The 19,681-nt window shown below is 55.4% G+C and overlaps 1 protein-coding gene across 4 annotated transcripts in view; it reads right to left on the bottom strand.

Annotated features, from left to right (window-relative positions):
- CHD6 (chromodomain helicase DNA binding protein 6) overlaps positions 1 to 18,532 on the bottom strand; it is a 90,808-nt gene extending 72,276 nt beyond the window's left edge. Inside the window, exon 1 of one of the 4 annotated variants that reach the window (XM_054845814.1) lies at positions 18,337 to 18,532. Coding sequence is in view for 2 of the 4 variants with exons in the window: in XM_054845813.1 (XP_054701788.1) it covers positions 13,801 to 13,849 (49 nt within the window). In the remaining 2 variants the exon portion in view is untranslated. Of the gene's footprint in view, positions 1 to 4,428; positions 5,718 to 13,800; positions 13,865 to 18,336 lie in introns of those variants that run through there. The other 3 variants (XM_054845816.1, XM_054845813.1, XM_054845817.1) reach the window with 3 other exon arrangements.
- Positions 18,533 to 19,681: the final 1,149 nt, after the last annotated feature.

Genomic DNA, 19,681 nt, shown 5'->3' with positions numbered 1-19,681 from the left:
GGAGACTCTGCTGGTAGGCTCTCAAACCTGAAACTCCACTTGATTTTGCAGTTCATCGCCAAAACAGGCTGGGCAAATATAAGTTCATTGGCCACCAAGATACCCGACAAAAAGGTGTCCTCCATGTAATATAACACATACACAGGTGAGGATCAGCCAAACAGGGCCAGTTCTCAGGGTCCCAGCAGGACAAGCACTTTGGTGGAATGGTGCAGGGGGATGAAGCTTTAGTTCAGTTTTGGGCTCCTCACTACAAGAAGGACATTGAGGTGCTGGAGCGTGTCCAGAGAAGCGCAACTGAGTGGTGAAGGGTCTGGAGCACAAGTCTGGTGAGGAGCAGCTGAGGGAACTGGGGCTGTTGAGCCTGGAGAAAAGGAGGCTGAAAGGAGGTTATAGCCAGGTGGGGGTCGGTCTCTTCTCCCAAGGAACAAGCGATAGGACAAGAGGAAACGGCCTCAAGTTGTGCCAGGGGAGGTTTAGATTGGATATTAGGAAAAATTTCTTCCCCGAAAGGGTTGTCCATCACTGGCACAGGCTGCCCAGGGCAGTGGTGGAATCCCCATGCCTGGAGGTATTTAGAAGATGTGTAGATGTGGTGCTTGGGGACATGGTTTAGTGGTAGGCTTTGGCAGTGCTGGGTTAACGGTTGGACTTGATGATCTTAAAGGTCTTTTCCAATCTAAATGATTCTATGGTTCACAAAAACTGGGAACAGTCCCCAAAACCTGTAAGACACATGGCACGGACAGGGGCTGCCTCGTCTTCCCCCTAGGGATGCATCCAGCCTTGCCTCAGCCCCTCTCTCTCCCCCACTCTTGCACCTGCTCCCCAGATACCCACACAACCACCACCAAGGACAAGCCCCCCAGGTGGCTTCAGACATAGGAAGTACAATCTCTGAGCACAGGCTGGCGTTCTCCCATTGCAGACTTTCACCAATACCCCTTCAAGCATTCTGTGTCCCAAAGGAACAGATGCTCCAACAGCCCCTCAGTCACAGACATACCACGGCGCTTCAGAAAGTTTTATTCATAGCCTTTATCCAAAGAGCAACTTTCATTTCCTGCAGGGAAATCACATCTGCAGCACGGCAAGGAAGGTGGGAGTCAGCAGCTCTGAACGCAGTCCTGCTTTTGCTTTGCCTTCGCTTCCCAGCTCCATTCCCCTGGCTCCTATATCCAAGCCCTGCCCTCCCCTCTCTTCTCTGACCGCCTGGGTGCACGCAGACCCCCGTGCCATGGCACAGCTGTGCCTGCGGCAGCTGTGGCTCAGAAGCTCCCCTGAGGCCAGCGGGAGCACTGGAGCTGCCTTGGGGCACGCGTGAGCACAGCCCTGCCTGTTCCCCCCCAGGTCATGTCCGCAGGCCTGTCACCAACAGTCAAAAGGGCTACAAACTCAGACAAAGCAGCGGCCTCAGCATCTGCAGAAACTGATGGCATTTGCCCAAGAAAGCTCCTTATTCAGCACAGGAGCACGGATGAGAATTTTTTTACTTTATTAGAGCACATCCCTGCAGTACAGTGCCATGTTCAGCTGCCTGCGAGAGGCAGGTGGCTTCCTTCTTCAAAGGGGAAAAAGAACAGATTTTATCTGTAGAGATAAGCTGCAGCAAGGAAACAATGTGTGCAGTTAAAACAAAAATCAACACCCAACCAGCAGGTCCTTAGAGACTGCCGATCCTCGATGAACAAAAGGCGCGTGTAGCTTTCTCCAAGGGAAGAATGAAGCACAACAGGAGCTGGGATTCAAAGGACAAGGGGTGCTCACAAACCACTTCTTGAAGGACAAGGAGCACCCACAGGTGCATGTGGGCAGGTCCACCTATGTGCCAGAAACACTGGTGATAATACATTGAGAAAACCTGCATTCTTTCTTTTCACTTTCTGAGTAGGAATTCTGCACCAAAGCCCCTCCAAAGCTGCTGCAGCAGCAAAGAGCAGAAATGGGCAGCAGCCTTGGACTGCCACCACAGGCACCACGAACAGTCACTTGTAAGTTGACGTGCACAATACATTTCAATTCTGATTTTCAGACCACAGCCATGGCAAACATTCCCTGATACAACCAAGCCACTCAGCACCCTGCACATGCACACCACATCTCAATGAAGTGATAAAAATCCAGCGAAGAGATTGCATTTGCTTCTCAGTAGGTGTCTGGGATACTTGGGTCCCAGGCCAGAAGTGAGAGCCCCTGACACCTGCAAAGGAAGCCGGGTCCGGCAGGAGCACAGCCTGCCTTGCACCGTGGCCGAGGCAAGGAGCCTCTCCAGCAACTGCTTTCGGTCCAAGGTAACAGCACACTGCCAACTGGGAGCGCGCAGCAACACTGCAGGCTCACAACACGATCTTATACCATAGATACACGTTGGGGTCCGTGCCTCAGCTGCTCACCCTCACCAGGTGCTAAAAGCCAGCATTTAGAGATTAGCAGTTTTCCCAGCCACTTCTCCTACATGGCAGACTGGAAGATGAACTCATTCTGCTGTTCAAAGACATTCAAGGGGAAGAGGACCCACACACTTCAGGCTGGAGGCCCCACTGCTTATTAGAAACCAGAGAAGTACTCTAGAACAGTATACCCAGCTCCACACATTCTCACTCATCCCCCAAACTAGCTGGCACTGACCCCACTCTGCAGACTGACCTCGTCTGCCAGCCGTGCCCCCCACAGCCCAAGGGTCCCCTTCCCAGGCGCAGGAGCAGCACCAGGCACAGCACAACAGGCTTGGGGGAGATGCCAAGGACAAGATCTCACTGCAAGCAGCTCCTTTGAGATAGAGGCATCAAGAAGTGTCCGACCTCCATCTGTCAGCAGACTTCTGGTGACACTCATCTCCAGATGAGGGATGCAAGCCTTGCTCACCTCCTCAACATATGGGGCCTTTCTCTCCTTCCCTGCTATAGTTTTGATTACAGGAATGATCCCTTGAAAATACAGATCCCCAACAGGCACATGCAGCCCCAAAGGACAAGCAGGAAGGCAGAGATACCTCTCTGAGAGGAGAATTGCACAGCCATGCCACGAAATTACTGATTTTCAGACAAGCAGGTCTGCTCTGCTGAAGCACCTCAGGAAGTGCTGTTATCTCCTCAGTGTTTGGGCATAGCTTGAAGGAAAAGAGGAGATTAGTCAAGGGTGCTAGGACCAAACCTGCTGCCCAGGCCTCCAGGCCAGCAGCAAGCCAGGCTCATGGACTGCAGCTAGCCCAGGTGGAGCCAGGGAGGCTCAGCACACCCCAGCTGCTCTGGTACCAGAAGATGTGCTAACCTTCCCTGAGAAAGGCTGGCAGAGGCCAAAATACAGGCTGACAAGAAGATTCAGATCTCTCTAGAGCAGGAGCCAGTGCTCCCAGCAGCACAGAGCTGCAAGCAGCTCCCACAACCACAGCACAAGGGCCCTGCTCAGCCCTCCAAACACAAGACAGCAACAAAGGGCATCAGGCAATGGGGCAACCAAGAGCTTTCAGAAGACTGTCTCACACTTAAAGGGTCCTGGTCTTTCTTTTGCCCCAGACCACCAACCCCTGTGCCAGAGTCGGCAGCTGTCCTTGTGTGTACACACCATTTTGGGGTGGGGGGACAGCCCCACTGCCTCACACAAGCTGCAGAAGCAGGTCTTTGGGGGGAACGGGTGCTGCTCCAGCCCCAGCTGCCTGAGAGCTGCTCTGCTCCCCACCGCCTGCTGTCACTGTGGCAGCAGCCCTTGGCTCAAACATGGAGGAGCCACGTCTCATGCCTGACAACAAACCTTACAGCCTTCAGGAAAGGGGACAGTAGTCAGTAGCCACTCCCTATGTGCAGAGATGACACTGAGCCACATCATTTTTGTATCATGGTCAGGCATTGTGCAAAACCTTTCAGGCCTTTGCAGAGCCGAGGCATTAATACTGCGGCTCCAGCAGAAACTCCCAAAGTCCTGCTACTTGGCATTGGTCAGAGGCACAGGAACAGCATCAGCATCGCATGGCGCTCCCCATCCTGCAGCCTGGAGAGCCTCTTGCATCAGCACACTGACCAGAAGTATGTTGGGCCAAGCTGGACCAGTATGCTGGGGGTAAGGGACCAGTCTTGGCAAGCAAACACAAATCATTCCTGAAGGAGCAAGGCTGCCTGCGTCTGCCTGAAGACATCTGGGGGAAATAAGTACTGGTCATTGCTTGCCAAGAGGTTTGCTGCATTGCCCTGCTACTCCTGCCCTAATCACTAGGAGTACTACAGAGGAGCAGAGGACAACCCAGGACTGATGGGCTCTGGCAGGCTCCCCCAGGCAAGCTGGAGCAGAGGTCCCCAGGGCCCAGCAGCACCTGCCCATCAGAGGGGCCTCCAGAGCACTCTCCACCCTCAGTAGCTTTGCTGCTGGCAAGGCAGACAGCAAGCCCGAGGACAACCGAGCATGGCCCAGGCACCAGACAGCCACTCTCCCTACCTGATGCATCCACACCGCAGGTGAGCAGCAGAAGAGGACCCGCAGGTCCGGCTGGGACAGACTGAGAGCAGAACTCAGAGCCTGCACTGTCCTTCATCCGCTTGGCTCGACCAACACCCTTCTCCAAGGCACCAAACAGCAGAGAGAGAGACATCCGCAGTCCCCTGGTGCTGTTTGGTTCTTGCTACCTTATCAATTCCTGTTTCCAGGCAGGGCTGCACAGACACGTCTCAGCCGGCAGAGCTACCGGAGCTTGAAGCCTGAGTATCTGTGGTGCAATCCAGAGGGACCCAGGCAACTACATTCCTGTGGGCTGCACGGAGAAAGGGCTCTGCAGAAACATCGCCCTGCCACCGGATTTAGAGAGGTGCTCCTGCTCACTCAGGGAGATCCAGGCAGGGGAGACGAGCACTGACAAGACAACTGCCTGCAAAACACTGAAGGGGCAGAGCTAGGGGAGGGGGAAGGAGAAATACCGCACAAGAGTGACACTTCTCTCCCTGGCTCCTCCCAACCAGCTCTCAGCAAGCTGAATTGGGAGGGCTGCGTGGCCCAGCAAAGCCTCCTCTGCTGGGCAAAACAGCAACCCAGCCAGCTGCTCCTCCACAACACGCTCAATCACCCGAGAGCTTCTCTGTGGGATACTCTTTGAAGGAGGTATCCAGCCCCCGTCAGAAGCCACCCGTCTGCAGGCTGTCATGCAAGCAGCCTGGCAGCCCAGCTCTCTCCCCACAGCCTGCTGCAGCAGGATTTGTTTATGTGTCTGCAGCTGCTCCGTGCATTCGCCATGGGAATCCAAGCTGAAACTCCAGCCGCGTCGAGCAGAGAAGCGGCCTCTCCACCTCCCCTCTGCGCAGCCTCGCAGCTCGTCGAGCATGCGGAGCCCGGCAGGCAGAGTGCTGCAGGGGGCACGAGCCCCTGGAAACAGGCCTGCCCGAGCGGTGAGCCGCATTCCCAGCCCTCTGCAGTGCCTCCCCCACATCCTGCCTCCAGCCCTCCGCTGGGGGTAGAGAATGCAAATCTTGGGTTGTAATTTTTCCAAGTTAAAAATAACCTAGTAGTTTAGGAAGAGAGAGGCAGCAGCAGCGAGGCAGGGGGCTGGGGAGCCTGTGAGCTTGCTGAGAGACAGCTACGGCATACATTTTTTCCTTCCCAAGTAGAGGCAGCCTCCCAGCTCTGCTGCGCACACAGCTACAGAATGCAAGATCCCTTCAGCATCCCAAACGTAGAGGCTTCGCTGAGCAGCCAAATGCTCTTCATTTCAGAGCTGCCCTAACACTCCCTCACTGCTCCCTGGCCCCGATGGGAAGGCGGCACAGGCCCTGCTCCCCTGAGCGGGACGCACGGCAGGACAAAGGAAGAAAGGGAGAAAGGAGCATACAAAGAGGTCTGAATAATCCAAACTCAGGGAGGAAGCAGCCCTCGGGCCAGTGCATGTGTCCAGGGCAGGCCAGGCAGAGCATTGCGCCAACGGCCAGCTCCAGGGGAGTCACAGCTGTGCTCCAAGCAATTTTCTGTCCTTAAAGTATTTTAATCTTTAGGAAAAAAAAAAAAGGGGGGGGGGGGGGAGAAATTAACTGTGTTCCCTGTGGAGCAAGGGGAGCCTGAAGATCTGCTGACAAGGACACCCAGTGCAAGTGCCAATCCTGTCAGGCAAACCAGGCAGAGCCTTCCCAGGACACCCAACTCCACCACCCCACAGGGAAACAGGCAACCAGATTTTGACAGGCAGGCAAGAAATAGCCACAACCTCCTTGCCACTTGCTCCATGGGACAAGGAATACAGCAATGCTGCACAGCGTTCCCCCTCCAAAAAGCCTGCGCAGCACCACACTTCTGCTCCCCAGCTCTCCCAGGCAGGCTCTCAGCCCTGAAGCGACAGCCAGGTCAGAGACCCCCCAGGGACACTTGGGACAGTGCCGCTGCCTGTGCACAGAGGATGCTCTGTTGGCACCCAACAAGCAAGAGAGCACACGCAAGCTGGATGCAGCCCCTGGTAATGCAGCTTCAGTCAGCTACGCTTCATGACTCTCACGATAAGATCACGTGGCAAAAACGGCAACAGCTCCTTTTTGGAGAGTTTTCAAATGCAGCTCCTAACCCAACACCATAACCACAATGACCTTCAGCCGTTATTTCAAAGCTGCACAGTGCCACGGGGCTTAGAACCGAGGGCTGGCTTAGACTCCAGAGAGCACAGCAACAAGCAGAAACCAACAGCATAAGCTGAGAGAAAGCCACAGAACGGCTGGGAACAGCTTCGGTTTTGTTCAGCGAAGGCACATCACAAAATGCAAAGCCACGCCTGGCCAGCCAGCGTGCACGCGAAGACACAGCACTCCAGCTTGTTTGCTAAAGAGAGGGAAAACAGGTCTGAGCTCCCCCTAAAATGTATCTCTCATCACCTTCATGGACAGGTCAAAATGAGGGGACACACCACTCCCAACTGGCACTGGGGGTTGAGAGGCAGCTGTCTGCGGAGTGGCGATGCACCCAGCGTTAGCTGCACCCCCTTCCCCACACCATCACCCTGCTGCCCTCGTGTGCAGGAGTTGCCAGGAACGAGACAGGTTTCTCAAGCCTACGTCTGTTGTCTTCTGATCAGCAGGCCAAGAGTCTCACTCCAAACAGTTGCTCATAAGCCCTAGACAGTGGATTTTAATCCTTAACATCAGCAAGGCAAAAACCAGAGGAAAAATAAATGTCTACAGTTCAGTACGTACACAGACAAGGAAGAGAGAAGGGAGGCAGGCCAAACCTGCCCAGCCTTGTAGCTGGCACCCAGCAGGTTGGGCTCCCATGGGTGGCAGGCCCCTGACCCCCCCGCCCCCAGCAGTGCTGAGGGCCAGGATTTCACGGGTGAGGGTGTGCTGGTGCGTGCGTGAACACACGCACCACTCCTGCACACGCAGGGGGCCGCAGCAGCTCCCTGTGGGGCAGCACCCCACCAGCACGACTCGCATGCGCTGTCAAGAGCATCACCAGCTTAAGCTCCTGCCACTTCAGCAAAGCCCATCACACTGATGTGGCATTTTCCAGACCTCTGCTCCATGTTAAACACAAACACGCTCTGGTGTGGCATTCAACCCAGGCCACCACACAAGCCAAATTAACCCTTAGCTGCTCTGTCTGCCAAATCTTAACAAGCCATTTCTCCATCATCAATGCCAAGTTTTCGTTCCACTTATTCACCAGCCCCAGCATGCTGACCAGCAAGCCAACAAGGAAGGACACGAATGGGTGGTCCAGGAAACAGACTGCACCAGTGGCCATAAAGCCTTCCCACTTCTCCTATCAATTTCCTACTTTTAAATAAGGGAAAACGCAGTATCTGTATCCACGTGCTGCAGGAGAGTCTCGAGCTGTGCAGGCCAATAAAGCCTATGGCAGACGGCAACTTCCGCAGCTTCCCGCACAGCTCTCCTACCCCTCTGGTACCCCGCTGCGGGCAGGAGGCAGACAGCTCGCAGCCTCTCTCCTCGCCTGCCGGGAACCAGCAGCATGCTCCTCGAAATGGCAGCTCAATACAGCTGCAGGACCAGCTTGCTGGCAACCAAGAAGGTGCCTGGTGAGCAACTCCTCTTCCTCAGCCTGGGACTGTACACCTGATCTGCTCCTCCACAAGGCAGGGAGCCTCGCGTACCAAGGGGAGTATGTGCTAAGGCTGCCAAAGAGACTGTGCAAAGCCTCAGGTCAGAGTCACAGTGCAACCCTAGCTACGTTTTTATATGGAAATGGGCAAAGTAGCTCTGAGGACACATTCTTGGTGCCGGAAGCAGGCCCTCCTCTCTGAGGTGCCTGGCTGTTACCCCTGGGCAGAAAGGAGATCGTGGGCACAGCTCCTATCAGCTTCCTGGACCAGTCATGAGGAGCCAGACTTCCCAGTAGTGTAAGTAAAGCCTTTTCCAAATTACTGGGTCCATGGGAGCACAGGGGTTATTGCCAGCTGCTCCAGAGGCTTCTTGCAACAGGGCAAGCCACCCAGCCGCTCTCCAGCTATCAGGAGGGATACAGAGGTTTCAGCAGAAACTAGCGCCCTGCACACTCTGCACATTTTCCTGCTGCCTTTTATTTCTCATGCACAAGCACTTGGAACTTCACTTAGCTGCCCAAGTCCATCCTCAAGGTCACCAGCCCTGTAAAGATGCCACCAGGCACATCACTTAGCCCACAGCACCTTTATTAGTACGAAAGGTGTAGAAAAGCCAGCTCAACCAGTAGACCTTGACAGCCGGCCAATTCAAAGAACCTTTTATAAGGTTACTGCTTGAGAGCTACACACCGAAGAGCACTGAACTCAAGCTATCCCAAGGCAGACGGCCAAAAAATGAGACGGCATTCCTGAAAGCACAGATCTTCCCCTCTTGCTGTTGCTAATATCCTGCACAGCAAACTCAAGCTGTCAGAAAACATTTTTGCCACACTGCAGACCGCTCCTCAAAGGCAATCGGAGCCCTCTGTGCCTCTATTTTCCAACTGTAGAATGGGGATAAAAATCAGCCTTCACAGGAGGGCCATGGAGAGGACGAAGAAGCACTTGCGACACACCTCCAGACTTGCCTGTAGACACATATGAAGAGCACCCTCCTACCAACCTCCCCCTGCTTCATCTAGTGAGCAGCCCATGGGAACATGCCCTGAGAAACACATCCAAGCCAGGAGCTGAATAAAACGTGGCCAAGCCACCAGCAGCTGGGCCACAAGAGCACAGTCAGCATTTTAAGCATTTCCAAAGCCTCACGAGCAGGATGGACACCGCTGCTCCGCCAAATGCCTTGTCTGTGTACAGGCGGTGGAGTGGGAAGGGGTGTACAGCCCACGAAGCAAGCTCAGGGCCAGCCTTGCTTTGCCCACCATGGCCACATCTCACGCCACAGTTCCCGAGCACAGGCACTGGAAGGCTGATCCCAAGCTACATCTCAGTGCGTGATGAGTGAGCAGCCCTCCTTCGGGCTAGGCAGCACTGCCATCCTGGTTCTCAGGGTCTCAAAACCTGGGTGACAAAGGGAGCTCAGCTTGGCCCATGCTCTCACGCAGTGAAGGTTGGAGGGGGAGTAGAAGGGAACTCCAGGAGAAAAAGGAGATTTTGCTACGCTGCTCAGTCCCCAGGTACAGGACATCTCCAGCACCAGCTTACAGAGGTCACCTGCTGGATGCTGCCCTGTTGGGGAGGAGCTCCTGCACACGCAAATGCTGCACCTGTCCTGTCAGCGCTGCAGTCCAGGCAGGGGCAGAAGGGTTGGCTGGCAAGACCCCTGCCTGTGGCAGTGCCAGGCACTGGGGGAGCCAAGCTGTTCCTCAGCACCCAGGAACACAACATCCCAAACAACCACAGCCTGAGAGTTTACTGCATGAGGTGGTGAGGTCCCACAGCTCACAGCATCTGTTCTGCCTGTACATCCTAAGAGAAACTAGCAAACCTCGGCCCAAAATAGCAACAGACAGAAGTCTGCTGTTCTCCAGGCCTGAGAACCTGCATACTGAAGCATCAGACCTATTTCCCAAGCGTCTAAAGAACAGAGAGAGAAAGCAAAACGTAGCAAACTCTCCCGGTGCAACACAAAGCAAGCATGTCCTTCACAAGCAGTGCCGCTCCCCCACAGTCCTCAGGTCCACATCCTTACACACATCTCAGCTGCTCTGCTCTGCAAGGACTGTAACCCCCTGACGTTAACCTCTAAGGGGTTCCAGTTTATTTTGAAGTTAACTCTCTGGGATACAAGTTCTCCACAATCTCAGCTAAAGCTACTTTGAACAACAGTCTCCATCTGTAAGGAGACATTCCTCTCAATCATCTCAATGCTTCCTCGCATTTCTATCTTTTACACCATCCCAAGAAACACTCCACCACGGGAGGGAGAGAGAAGTGCTGAAAAGAAATTCATCGATTCCTCATGTGCAAATGCTTGGAGTTCAGCAACACCAGGTTTGGTTTCCTCCCCAGCTACAGGCAATTCTTTAATACACTTGGGTAGCCTTTTAAACAGTGAGTACCCAGAGTCCTGCCCAGACATGCTGCACATAAAATGTGACCGAAAGCACATATGGAGAGGTAGCCCCTTCTTGTCCCAGCTCAAAGCCCTTCAGTGAGAGGCCACCTCAGGGAGCTGTGGAGGGAGCATCAGCCTCGCCAGGCTGGAGGTCAACACTTGCACGGGGAGGGAGCACAGCACACCCCTCCTTGTCAGCACACACCCAAGCTGCAATCACCCACACTGACCGCAGAGCACCATCTTTGCAGAGTCCCTTTTTCTAAGCAGAGCTGGGACCTCAGAGCAGATCAAGACCCTTCAAACAGCACACAGGCAGAGCTGCTATGGGACTCTCCCAGAGTCAAGCTGCGCTCATTCAGGGCACAGACACAGAAGACACCCACCATGTCCGGGACTCCCCTGGCCAACCAGCACCACCTTCACAGGGTCAGCTAGCCAGCAGGCAAGCACGTGGCAATCCACTGCACCACACTACCAAGAGACTCCTGTCCCTGCTTGCCTGACCAGCCTACAGACATCAGTCTCCTTGGACATGTAGCAACACAAAGGCCATGCAAGCAAACTCTAGACACAAAAGCAGAGCACAGGTCCCACAGACCCATGTCCTAGCCCACTCTTACTGCACGTACCCATCAGAAGTCCATGCCAACACAGTTTCCACATCTCTTCCTCCATACCTGGACGAGCCACTCATTTTCTAACCCCCTCCTTCAGCAGATGTCTCTGGAGGAAGCAGCATGCAACAAGGTCCAGAAATCCACTTCTGCTTTGTGTCAAACATCTCCCTCTCCCAGCTCAGGGTGGAAGAAAGAGCAGGAGGTAGAGCTAGATCCCAGAAAGGGTTTAGGAGCTCTGTCCCGAACTCCTCAGCCCTAACGTCATGCTCTGCCAACAGAGAGCCTGTCTGAAAACTAGAGAGCAGCTTCTGCAGATAACCACATCTCCACAGACAGTGTGCTATGCCCTGTCAGATGTGGGCACAGCTGTACCTACTCAAACACACACAGCCTGCAAAGCCACACCTCGCTACAGGGCTCCTGGAGAGGCCACTCTCCTTGAAATTACAACCACTAAAGCTTCAAAGAGCCTGCGCCCATAGTGACCCACTCCCTCCTTTGCTTTCCGGAATCAGGACCCTGGTCCTCACTCTCAAAGCACAATGTGGGACTGGCCCAACTCCAAAACAGCAATGTTATTCTCAGACAGAAATTCTCACCCTCCGGAGCAAGGAGGTGGAGCAGTCACTGTGACTGGCCCACAAATCTGTAACCACTTCTCTGAAGAAATCAGGGTAACCACAAACCTCAGCACCTTCACAGTAAGCACAAGCCTTGCTTCAGTCAGCCTCCCCACAACATCACCGCACAGAGAACAAACAGAGCACAGTCTCTGCTGTCTGCGGTGGAGGAGAGAAACCTGCCTTTATGTATGCACAAAAATGCATGCCGGGAAAAGCTCAGATACCCTGGTGAGGGGCACCCTACGGGGACTGAGAAAGATCACTGAGAAACAGGGCTTTGCTTGCCCTAAAGCAACAAGCAGAGAAGCATACAAATAAGAGCAATACGCTGTGCATTCCCACACCCCACTGCTCTCCTTCCCAGGCTACGCCAGCACAGGGTACAGCAAGGATGCACCATGCACATATACGGAAGTCATCAAGAAAGAATGGCACTCTCATCTCTGATCCTCGATTAACAGACACCTAACACTTAAGCTTCATTTTATCTGAAGTATGTTTTAAGTTCAACCAAAGCGGATGAAACAGGGTTAAAGGTGCTCTGCGCACAAGAACTAGAGAACTCAAGGCAGTGGCTCACACAAATAGCAGCTTTCACAGCATGTCTATAGCAAAGCATTAATGTTTATTCTTGTACCTAGGACTAACTTTAATTCTGCCTCGATGCACATATATAACAAGGCATTAATATTTCTTAAAGAACCAATACTTCACCTACCTATATGGCAAAAAAGTGAAAGTCCCCTGTAACTGCATCACCCTTGTTCCTGTGTGTAGCACGCTAGCAAGTTGCTAACGCTGGAATTCACCTTCAAAGGTAGCCACGAGCATAAGTTAAAGCGCAAAATGAAAACCAGAAAGTACATAAACCAACTTAGTTATCTAATTACCTTTATGAATTCTGAATTGAAGTTTAACAACTGGAAGTTTTTTTTGAAGGAAACTCAACTATGTCCACATAACAAACATCTTATTTCTAGCGCAATACAGAGGGTCCCAAATTCTCAGCAGCGGCTGCTAACGTGGAAGGCCTGCTAGCTAAAGTCCTTCAATTAGCTGAAGTCCTGTTTCCGCCTTCAAAGAAATGCAAATGAGAGACCTCCTGGGGGAAGGGGTGGGGGTCTTGCATCCCAGGGAGTTTTAGCATCCCTCAGTGCCCAGCTCCTCTCCCTAGGCACAGGTCGGCAAGCCAGCCACAGGGACACGGCACCGGCACCGCAGCCGGCTGCGCTTCCCCCACAGGCCCCTGGGGACCCTCATCCCACCTATGTTCCTGCGCAACAGCTCCCAGGCCGCGATTTAGACACATGGTTTAGGACCACATAAAGGCACTGAACAACACAACTTTGCCCCTCCACTGCCCACCTGTCCCTCCCTTGCAATAACATGCACGTTAGGAGGGACGTGCAGCTCCCCAACCCAGTTCAGGCGGCTGGGTTAACACCAGCCTCACCCCAGATATTGCCTCCTTTTACTCCAACACAAAGCAGGGCTCCATAGATCCCACACTTTTATGGAAACATTTAGGAAACACAAATACTCTGCAAACTGACACTGACAAGCTTAAATTTCTCTGCTTTCGGCACAGTCACCCCAAAAGGAAGCAATGAGATACCTGCATTTCAACCCCAACTCCCATAACAACAGAGCCAAACGGCAGAAAGAGCCAGACAAGCGTCAGAAAGCTTCACCAGAAGAGATCTAAATTTAATCTCACCAGTTAAAACACAATTTAAAAAAACAAAACCAAAAAACCCCACACCCAAAACCACCCCCAACCAACGAGGTAACACTACTTATACTAGTACAACATTAGGGCTGCATGAAGTTAGGGAAAGGCAGGACTGCAGAAGATATGCTGGACCTCCTAGGAATGATGTTAATAATATCACCGTCAGACTGCTGCTGAGCAGCGTCCCTCACAGGGCCAGAAAATGTGATGTGCACCCCACGGCCAAGCCAACGTCTCATCATCACGATAACACCCGCACTTCTTGATCTGTACCCAACACACCTCTGCAAACACATTTCCAGCGCCCACATGAAAAACAAAGAGGGACTGGGACTCGGTTCCCACACTTCTCACTTTCTTTTCTGGACTGAGTGTTTTGCTCCTGTTAGAGCAGGATTTATACTCACTGGGCTGGGAATCCCCTAGAGGCAACAGCCTGCGGTATGGAAACAGCATGCACCCCTTATCCTCAAGGCAGCACTTCCTCCACAGAGGGAAGGTCCTTGCACAAAGGACGGGTCAGGTGCTCCACCGACCTCCTCGGTGCCAACACAACCCAGGGCCCCGGCTCCCTTCTGAGCACTGGGCCCAAGGGCAGGAGCCCTACACCCAGGCACCAAACTCTCCCAGCTTTTAGCTGACTTCCCGAGGAGCCGAGCGTGCTCAGGCATTCCCCAGAGCACGGCCACAACCTTTCCCCAGATATCTGTCAGGGATCTGCCTCAAACATTAAAGCCTGGCCACAGCGTCCCAGGTATTTCCTACTTCTTAGGCTGACTGGACACATCCAACATAACAATGCTAAAAATTAATAGCCACATATTGGCAGATTGCTAGGCTGCATACCAGATTTTCCCATATAAGGGAAAGTTGAAGGCATTGTCCTATCACACGCAAAACATATTGCACCAGCCTGAGATATTAGAAAGCAAAATCAGAGTCTCCTCGTGTCGCAAGCTGACACCCACAGCACCACGTTTTCCCCCTTTTGCCGATGGTTTGGTCGGCTTTCCCCAGCTCTGTTATTTCCACCAGGGCTGGTGCCTGAGATGACTGGAGGCTGGCTGGGACAGGCACTGCCCAGCACAGCGCCTGCAGCACGCTGCGACACAGGGCCCTGCACTTTCTTAGAGGATTTTGGTCCCACCACCACCACGGTGGCAGTGCAGGCACCAACATTGCCACCATTCCCAGGGCAAAGTATAACTCTGTTTTCATGGGGTTTTAGGGTGCTGAAACAAACCCTGCATGCTGTCACCAACGCTGTCCATAGCAAACGTTGCTACTCAACTACACGTAGACCGTTCAACCCTGACCATTACAGAGCTTGTTGGCTCCCAACAACAGCTCTGTCTCCACTTTCACAGACCAGGGCAAAGTCACCAACACCAGAGGCTGACTCTGCTGTCCCAAGCAGGAAACTGGGGATGAGAGGAGAAATGCTTTCACTGCTACTTACAGGAGCAATGGAAGCAAGCCCCCGCGGCTCCCCTGAAGCCCGGTAAGACATCCAGCCACTGGGCTTGCCAGCGTCTCTTTAAGACAATTTCAGAGAAGCCTCCCTACGTGCGCCTGCTTTCCAGACCCAAAACACCGAGTCCGCATTCCTGCACCGAGGGCTCACTCGCAGTGCAAGGCTGATCAACCCTCTCCCCTCCTTCGCACGGGCAACCTTCTCCTGCACACCGATGTGCAAGATACTTAGCTCTTATCTCTGCGAACCCGAGACAGGCTTCATGCAAAAAACAAAGGCCTGCTCTGGCGGCCGAGCTCTCAGGCTTGCCATCTCACAAAAACAAGCTCACTGGCTTGTGCAAACCCCTCTTGAAATAACACAAACCATTAAAGTAAAACACTTTATATTATCCACCTGTAAAAGTTTGTATCTTTGGAGAAGCTCTTGAGAAAATATTAAAGATCTCTCAAGGAAGATTAAATCTTAAAAATTATTGAGATTACACTTTTGAGGGGGGGGAGGTAGAGCATTGCTTCCTGTTAAAGAAATATGGTAAAAACCAGTCAGGAAAACGAGACATTCCCCTGAGAGCCTCCTCTACCAAGCCACTAGAAATCAACAGACCCTGAAAATTCCCACAGCACTGATCACCGGTGCTAACACCGGCATATCCAGGCCCAGCTGCTCGAAGACCAGCAGCTTAGACAGAGCCACTCTCCCCTAACGCCAACATGCAGGACAACAGAGGGAGAGGTAACCTCAAGCCATTAAAAAGGCGTACGTTGCCAAACCAGACAGCAGCGCTCGGAACAAGGTAATGAGGGACCCTGACAGCACCTTCCGCAAGAGCTGCACGTTATTCACACACTATGAGCGTTGAGAAACAAACAGCACAAGAGCTGCCTGAGTTTCACAGATTCACACAGGCTAGTTTAACACATCTGTACTAGCCCCCGGCAAGGGGCTGCAAGCGCCTTCTCAGCCACAGGGCAATCAACGTTTCTGCTTGGAGGAACAAGACGATAGGCAGAAATAACCAGCCACAGCTGCGGGACAGGCTTCAAACTTCATGAAAGTGAAAAAAAACCAAGATCAGTCTTTCTTCAAGTCCTCTCATTGACTTTGGCTTTTATCCGAAGAATAATAATACATGCTTTTCAGTTCTGCTGCACAAGGTACACGCAGACATTTTGACAGGATGCGACCCTACTAGTTATCACGCTTTACAGATTGAAGCACTCGAGGGGCAACATTGAATCATCTTCACCCCACCCCTGCTGCACACTTCCCATCTCTGCAGTGAAGGAAACTCAGCAGTACATCCAACTGCTCCTGAAGGACCTGCAAAAGTTTCAGCAGCTGTACTGACTCAGGAACGATGGGCAGAATTAGCTTTCCAAAAGCAAACAGACAATAACGTTAAGCTTTGTAGTGGAAGAAGAATCGATTTTCCACTAAACAAGTGGGAAAGGAACCCAGTGGCAGCCCTGAACAAAACCAACCCAGTTGGAGGCCAGAAGCGTCGAGAGAAACCACCTATTTACTCCAGTAAGAATTTACTCCCAGAGCAAAAATATGCTGTTATTGCCTCACACTTCAACAGCTGGACCAAAACAACAATTTCTCTGCAAAGCAGCACAGCCGAGCTCCCGCGTGAGCGAGGTAAACAAAGGGCGAGGGGAGGTAAGGCGGCACCTATTCCTGCGCCGTCACCTGAACAAGGCCCAAAAGCAACAGTAACGCTTCACGGCGGGAAAATACTCACCGAGCTCAGGTTCCCTCTCTTCTGGCAACACCCTAATCCAACTGACCCCCCACCAGTTAAAAAGATAAAGGCAGCACCTTTATCTGCCAAAAAGCTGCCAAGCATCTGTAGCCCTACAAGCGAAGGGGTCAGGGACAAACATCTAACAAATACAACCACATGTGCCTGCCCCCGAGGAGCCCTCTGCCAGGAGGGGTGCTGGAGACTTCTGCACAGACCGACAGGACGCTTTGCACAACCACAGTGAACCATCTCCACCCCTCTCCTCCCATTCTCCAACCCCAAAAGCATTTGCTGCATTTCCCAAGCAGGAGGTAAACAAGGAAAAAGCCTGAGCTTTTGGCTAAAAGCATCCCAACTCACTGAAGAAATAAACCACGCACTTTTCATAGCAAAATTACTGAAAAGCTCTACCACATGAAAGGCCGGCGGCTGACCCAGCTCTGGGTGTGCCGAGGCAGCCTGCCCGGCCTCCGTGGTCCCCGACTTTACCGGGAGTTTAGCGTAGTTGTCAGGAAGACAAATCAATACACAGAGAAAACGTTAGCTGCTCCAAGACGGGTGTGCACACTAGGCAGCAACACCAGGAGATGATTTCTCTTCATCTTTCTGTGCGTTTCTTTCACAGCGTTTACCCTACAAACCTCACTGATCAAGACCGAAATCCACCTCAATCGCCAGGAAAAGTCACTGGTAAGACCAGAGAGAATCCCAGAACGCAGCCACCAACACACAACGGACGCAAGGCTGCGCGGGGTGACTACGGCGAGATGACTGCAGCGTGAACGAGACGCGACTCCAACGTGACTGTGATGCCTCTCTGTTGTGACATGGCTGCAATGTCACAACAGATCCACGTCTGCTCCGCGCCGGGCAGGGGGCGAAGCGGGACGGATCCGCCGATGCCAGGGACGAGCCCGTCGCCCGGAGCGGAGCGAACGGCCCTTTAACCGACCCCCCCTTCCCACCGCCCCGGGTGCCCTTGCTCGGCAGGGGCCGGGCAGCAGGAAACCCGCGCCCCGGGGCCTCCCGCCCGCAAAGGGACCCGCTTCGCCCCCGCCCGCGAAGTTTAAAGACTTAATTATCGATTTTCTTGAGCACTGCGGCCGGAATGACGGCGGAAAGCTGCGCCCCGCGGGCAGGCCCCCGGCACCCCGCATCCCACCCGCCGCTGCGGTCGCGCAGCTCGGTGCGGGGCCGGGGGGGGGCCTCGCTCCCCCCTTCCCGGCCGGGAGGAGCCTCCGCGCAGCGCCGGGGAGGGGGGGGGGGAGGGAGGGAGCCCGCCCCGCCTCCGCCCCCGGCCCCCCGCACACCCCGGGGCCGCCGCAGCTGCGGGGGACGGCGGGCCCCGAGCTACCGGCCCGGCCCGGCCTTCCCCGCGCCCGACGGGCCGGGGGCGAGCGGCAGGTAGGGCCGGCGAGAGGGGCCGCAGCCCCCCCCGGGCCGCCGCCGCCGGCCCCGCGGAACGGGGAAGGGCCACCATGGAGGGACCCGGGGGGGGGGGGCGCCGCCGCCCCTCCCCCGCGGCCGGCCCGGCCCGGCCCCGCGGCCGGAGCCATGACAGGGCCGGCGGCCGCCCCGGCCCCGCTGCCCGCCCCGCGGCCCGCGCCGCCGAGTTCATTCATAGCGCCGCCCCGGCGCGGCCCCGCCGCCGCCCCCCGCCCCGCCGCCGCCCCCGGCCGCGCCGGGCGGGCGAACCCAAAAGTTCGGGGCAGAACTTACCTAAAATGGCTCCTCGGCCGCCCAAATACAAACAGCTATTATTTGGTGAAGTTTAGCCCAGCACCCTGCAAGGACACCCTAACCTCGCCCGGGCACGCCCCCGCCCCGCGCCCATTGGCTGCCCGCCGCCGCGCGCCGGCGCCCATTGGCAGGCCGGCCCGTCAGCCGCGCGGCGCTCGCGCCAAGCTTGGCTGCAGCGCGCCCGCCGCTCGCTCCATTGTGCTCCTGTTTGCACCGATGAGAGCGCGGCGGCGATTGGCCGCGCCGCCGCCCCCGCGCGCCGTCCCCCGCCCCCCGCCGCCGCCGCCGCCCCGCCCGCGCCCGCTGCTCGTTCCCCGGATGTGAACGGCCCTGGGCCCGCCGGGCCCTCACCGATACCGCCCGCCGCGCCGCCTGACGCGGGGCATGCCGGGCGGCTGTGCGTGTCCCCGGGCCCGCGCCTCGCGTCGCCGTAGGCCTCGAGAGGTGCGAAGGCGCCCGGGGGCGGCCCCGCTTAGAAAGGGCCGGGAGAGCGCGGGGGCGGCTCCGGCGGGCCGCCGGCCTGAGCGGAGGGGGAGTGCCGGGCCCCGAGGGGAGCCCCGGAGGCTCGTTGGGGGCAGGCTCGGGGCGTGAGCCGCCTGTGCGGGGACAAGCTCGGCAAGGACCGGGACCGGGTCCGGCCAGGGCAGGGACCAGCGGGCCGAGCTGGGGTTTCTGTCGGGAACCTCACCGCCGGGCCTCGGGGCGGCTGGCCCTGCTCCCGCAGCGCTTGGGGGCTTGGCACAGCAGCCACAGTCCTTCCGCCAGCTCGGCACGGCGGCAGCCAGACCAGCAGCACCCTCGCCCCGGGGGCCAGCACCGCCGGTGGTGCCTGTTGTGCTGGGGGCCGTGAGCTGCCCGCCTGCCTGCTCGGGAGGGGGCCGGGGCCAGGGCCACCCCATCCTCCCAGCTGCTGCAGAGATGCTCCGGCACTGAAAGGAAACTCTGCTAGAGCTACTTGCCTCTGCTGAGACTCGGGACGACGCGGTACGGTCCTTGTGCAGCCATCCCGCTGGCTGGGCCCCAGGGGATGCTGGCACAGCCCTGCCCCTGAAATCCTGACTTGTTCAGCACCAGCTGGTGCTGATGCCCTGTGCCGTCCGGCTGGCACATTCTCTTTACGCCTCCCGGCTTTCCCCAGCTGCTGTCCTCTTGGCTATAAGCTCTTCTGCTGCTCAGGGAGGGCTCCTGGGCAGGGAGCAGCCAGCAGCGCTGGGCAGTGCTGGTGTGCTCTGGGGGTACCTGTCACTGGACACCTGTAGGTCCAACCCAGAGGGCACCGCCAAGGGACACGTCTGTCACGAGCTACGCCAACCCCATCCGTGCC

The sequence above is a fragment of the Grus americana genome, chromosome 17 (genome assembly GCF_028858705.1).
Source record: "Grus americana isolate bGruAme1 chromosome 17, bGruAme1.mat, whole genome shotgun sequence".
In the NCBI taxonomy this organism is placed as follows: Eukaryota; Metazoa; Chordata; class Aves; order Gruiformes; family Gruidae; genus Grus; species Grus americana.
The sequence above is the reverse complement of the archived record's forward strand: the minus strand, read 5'-3'. Positions and strand labels throughout refer to the sequence as shown.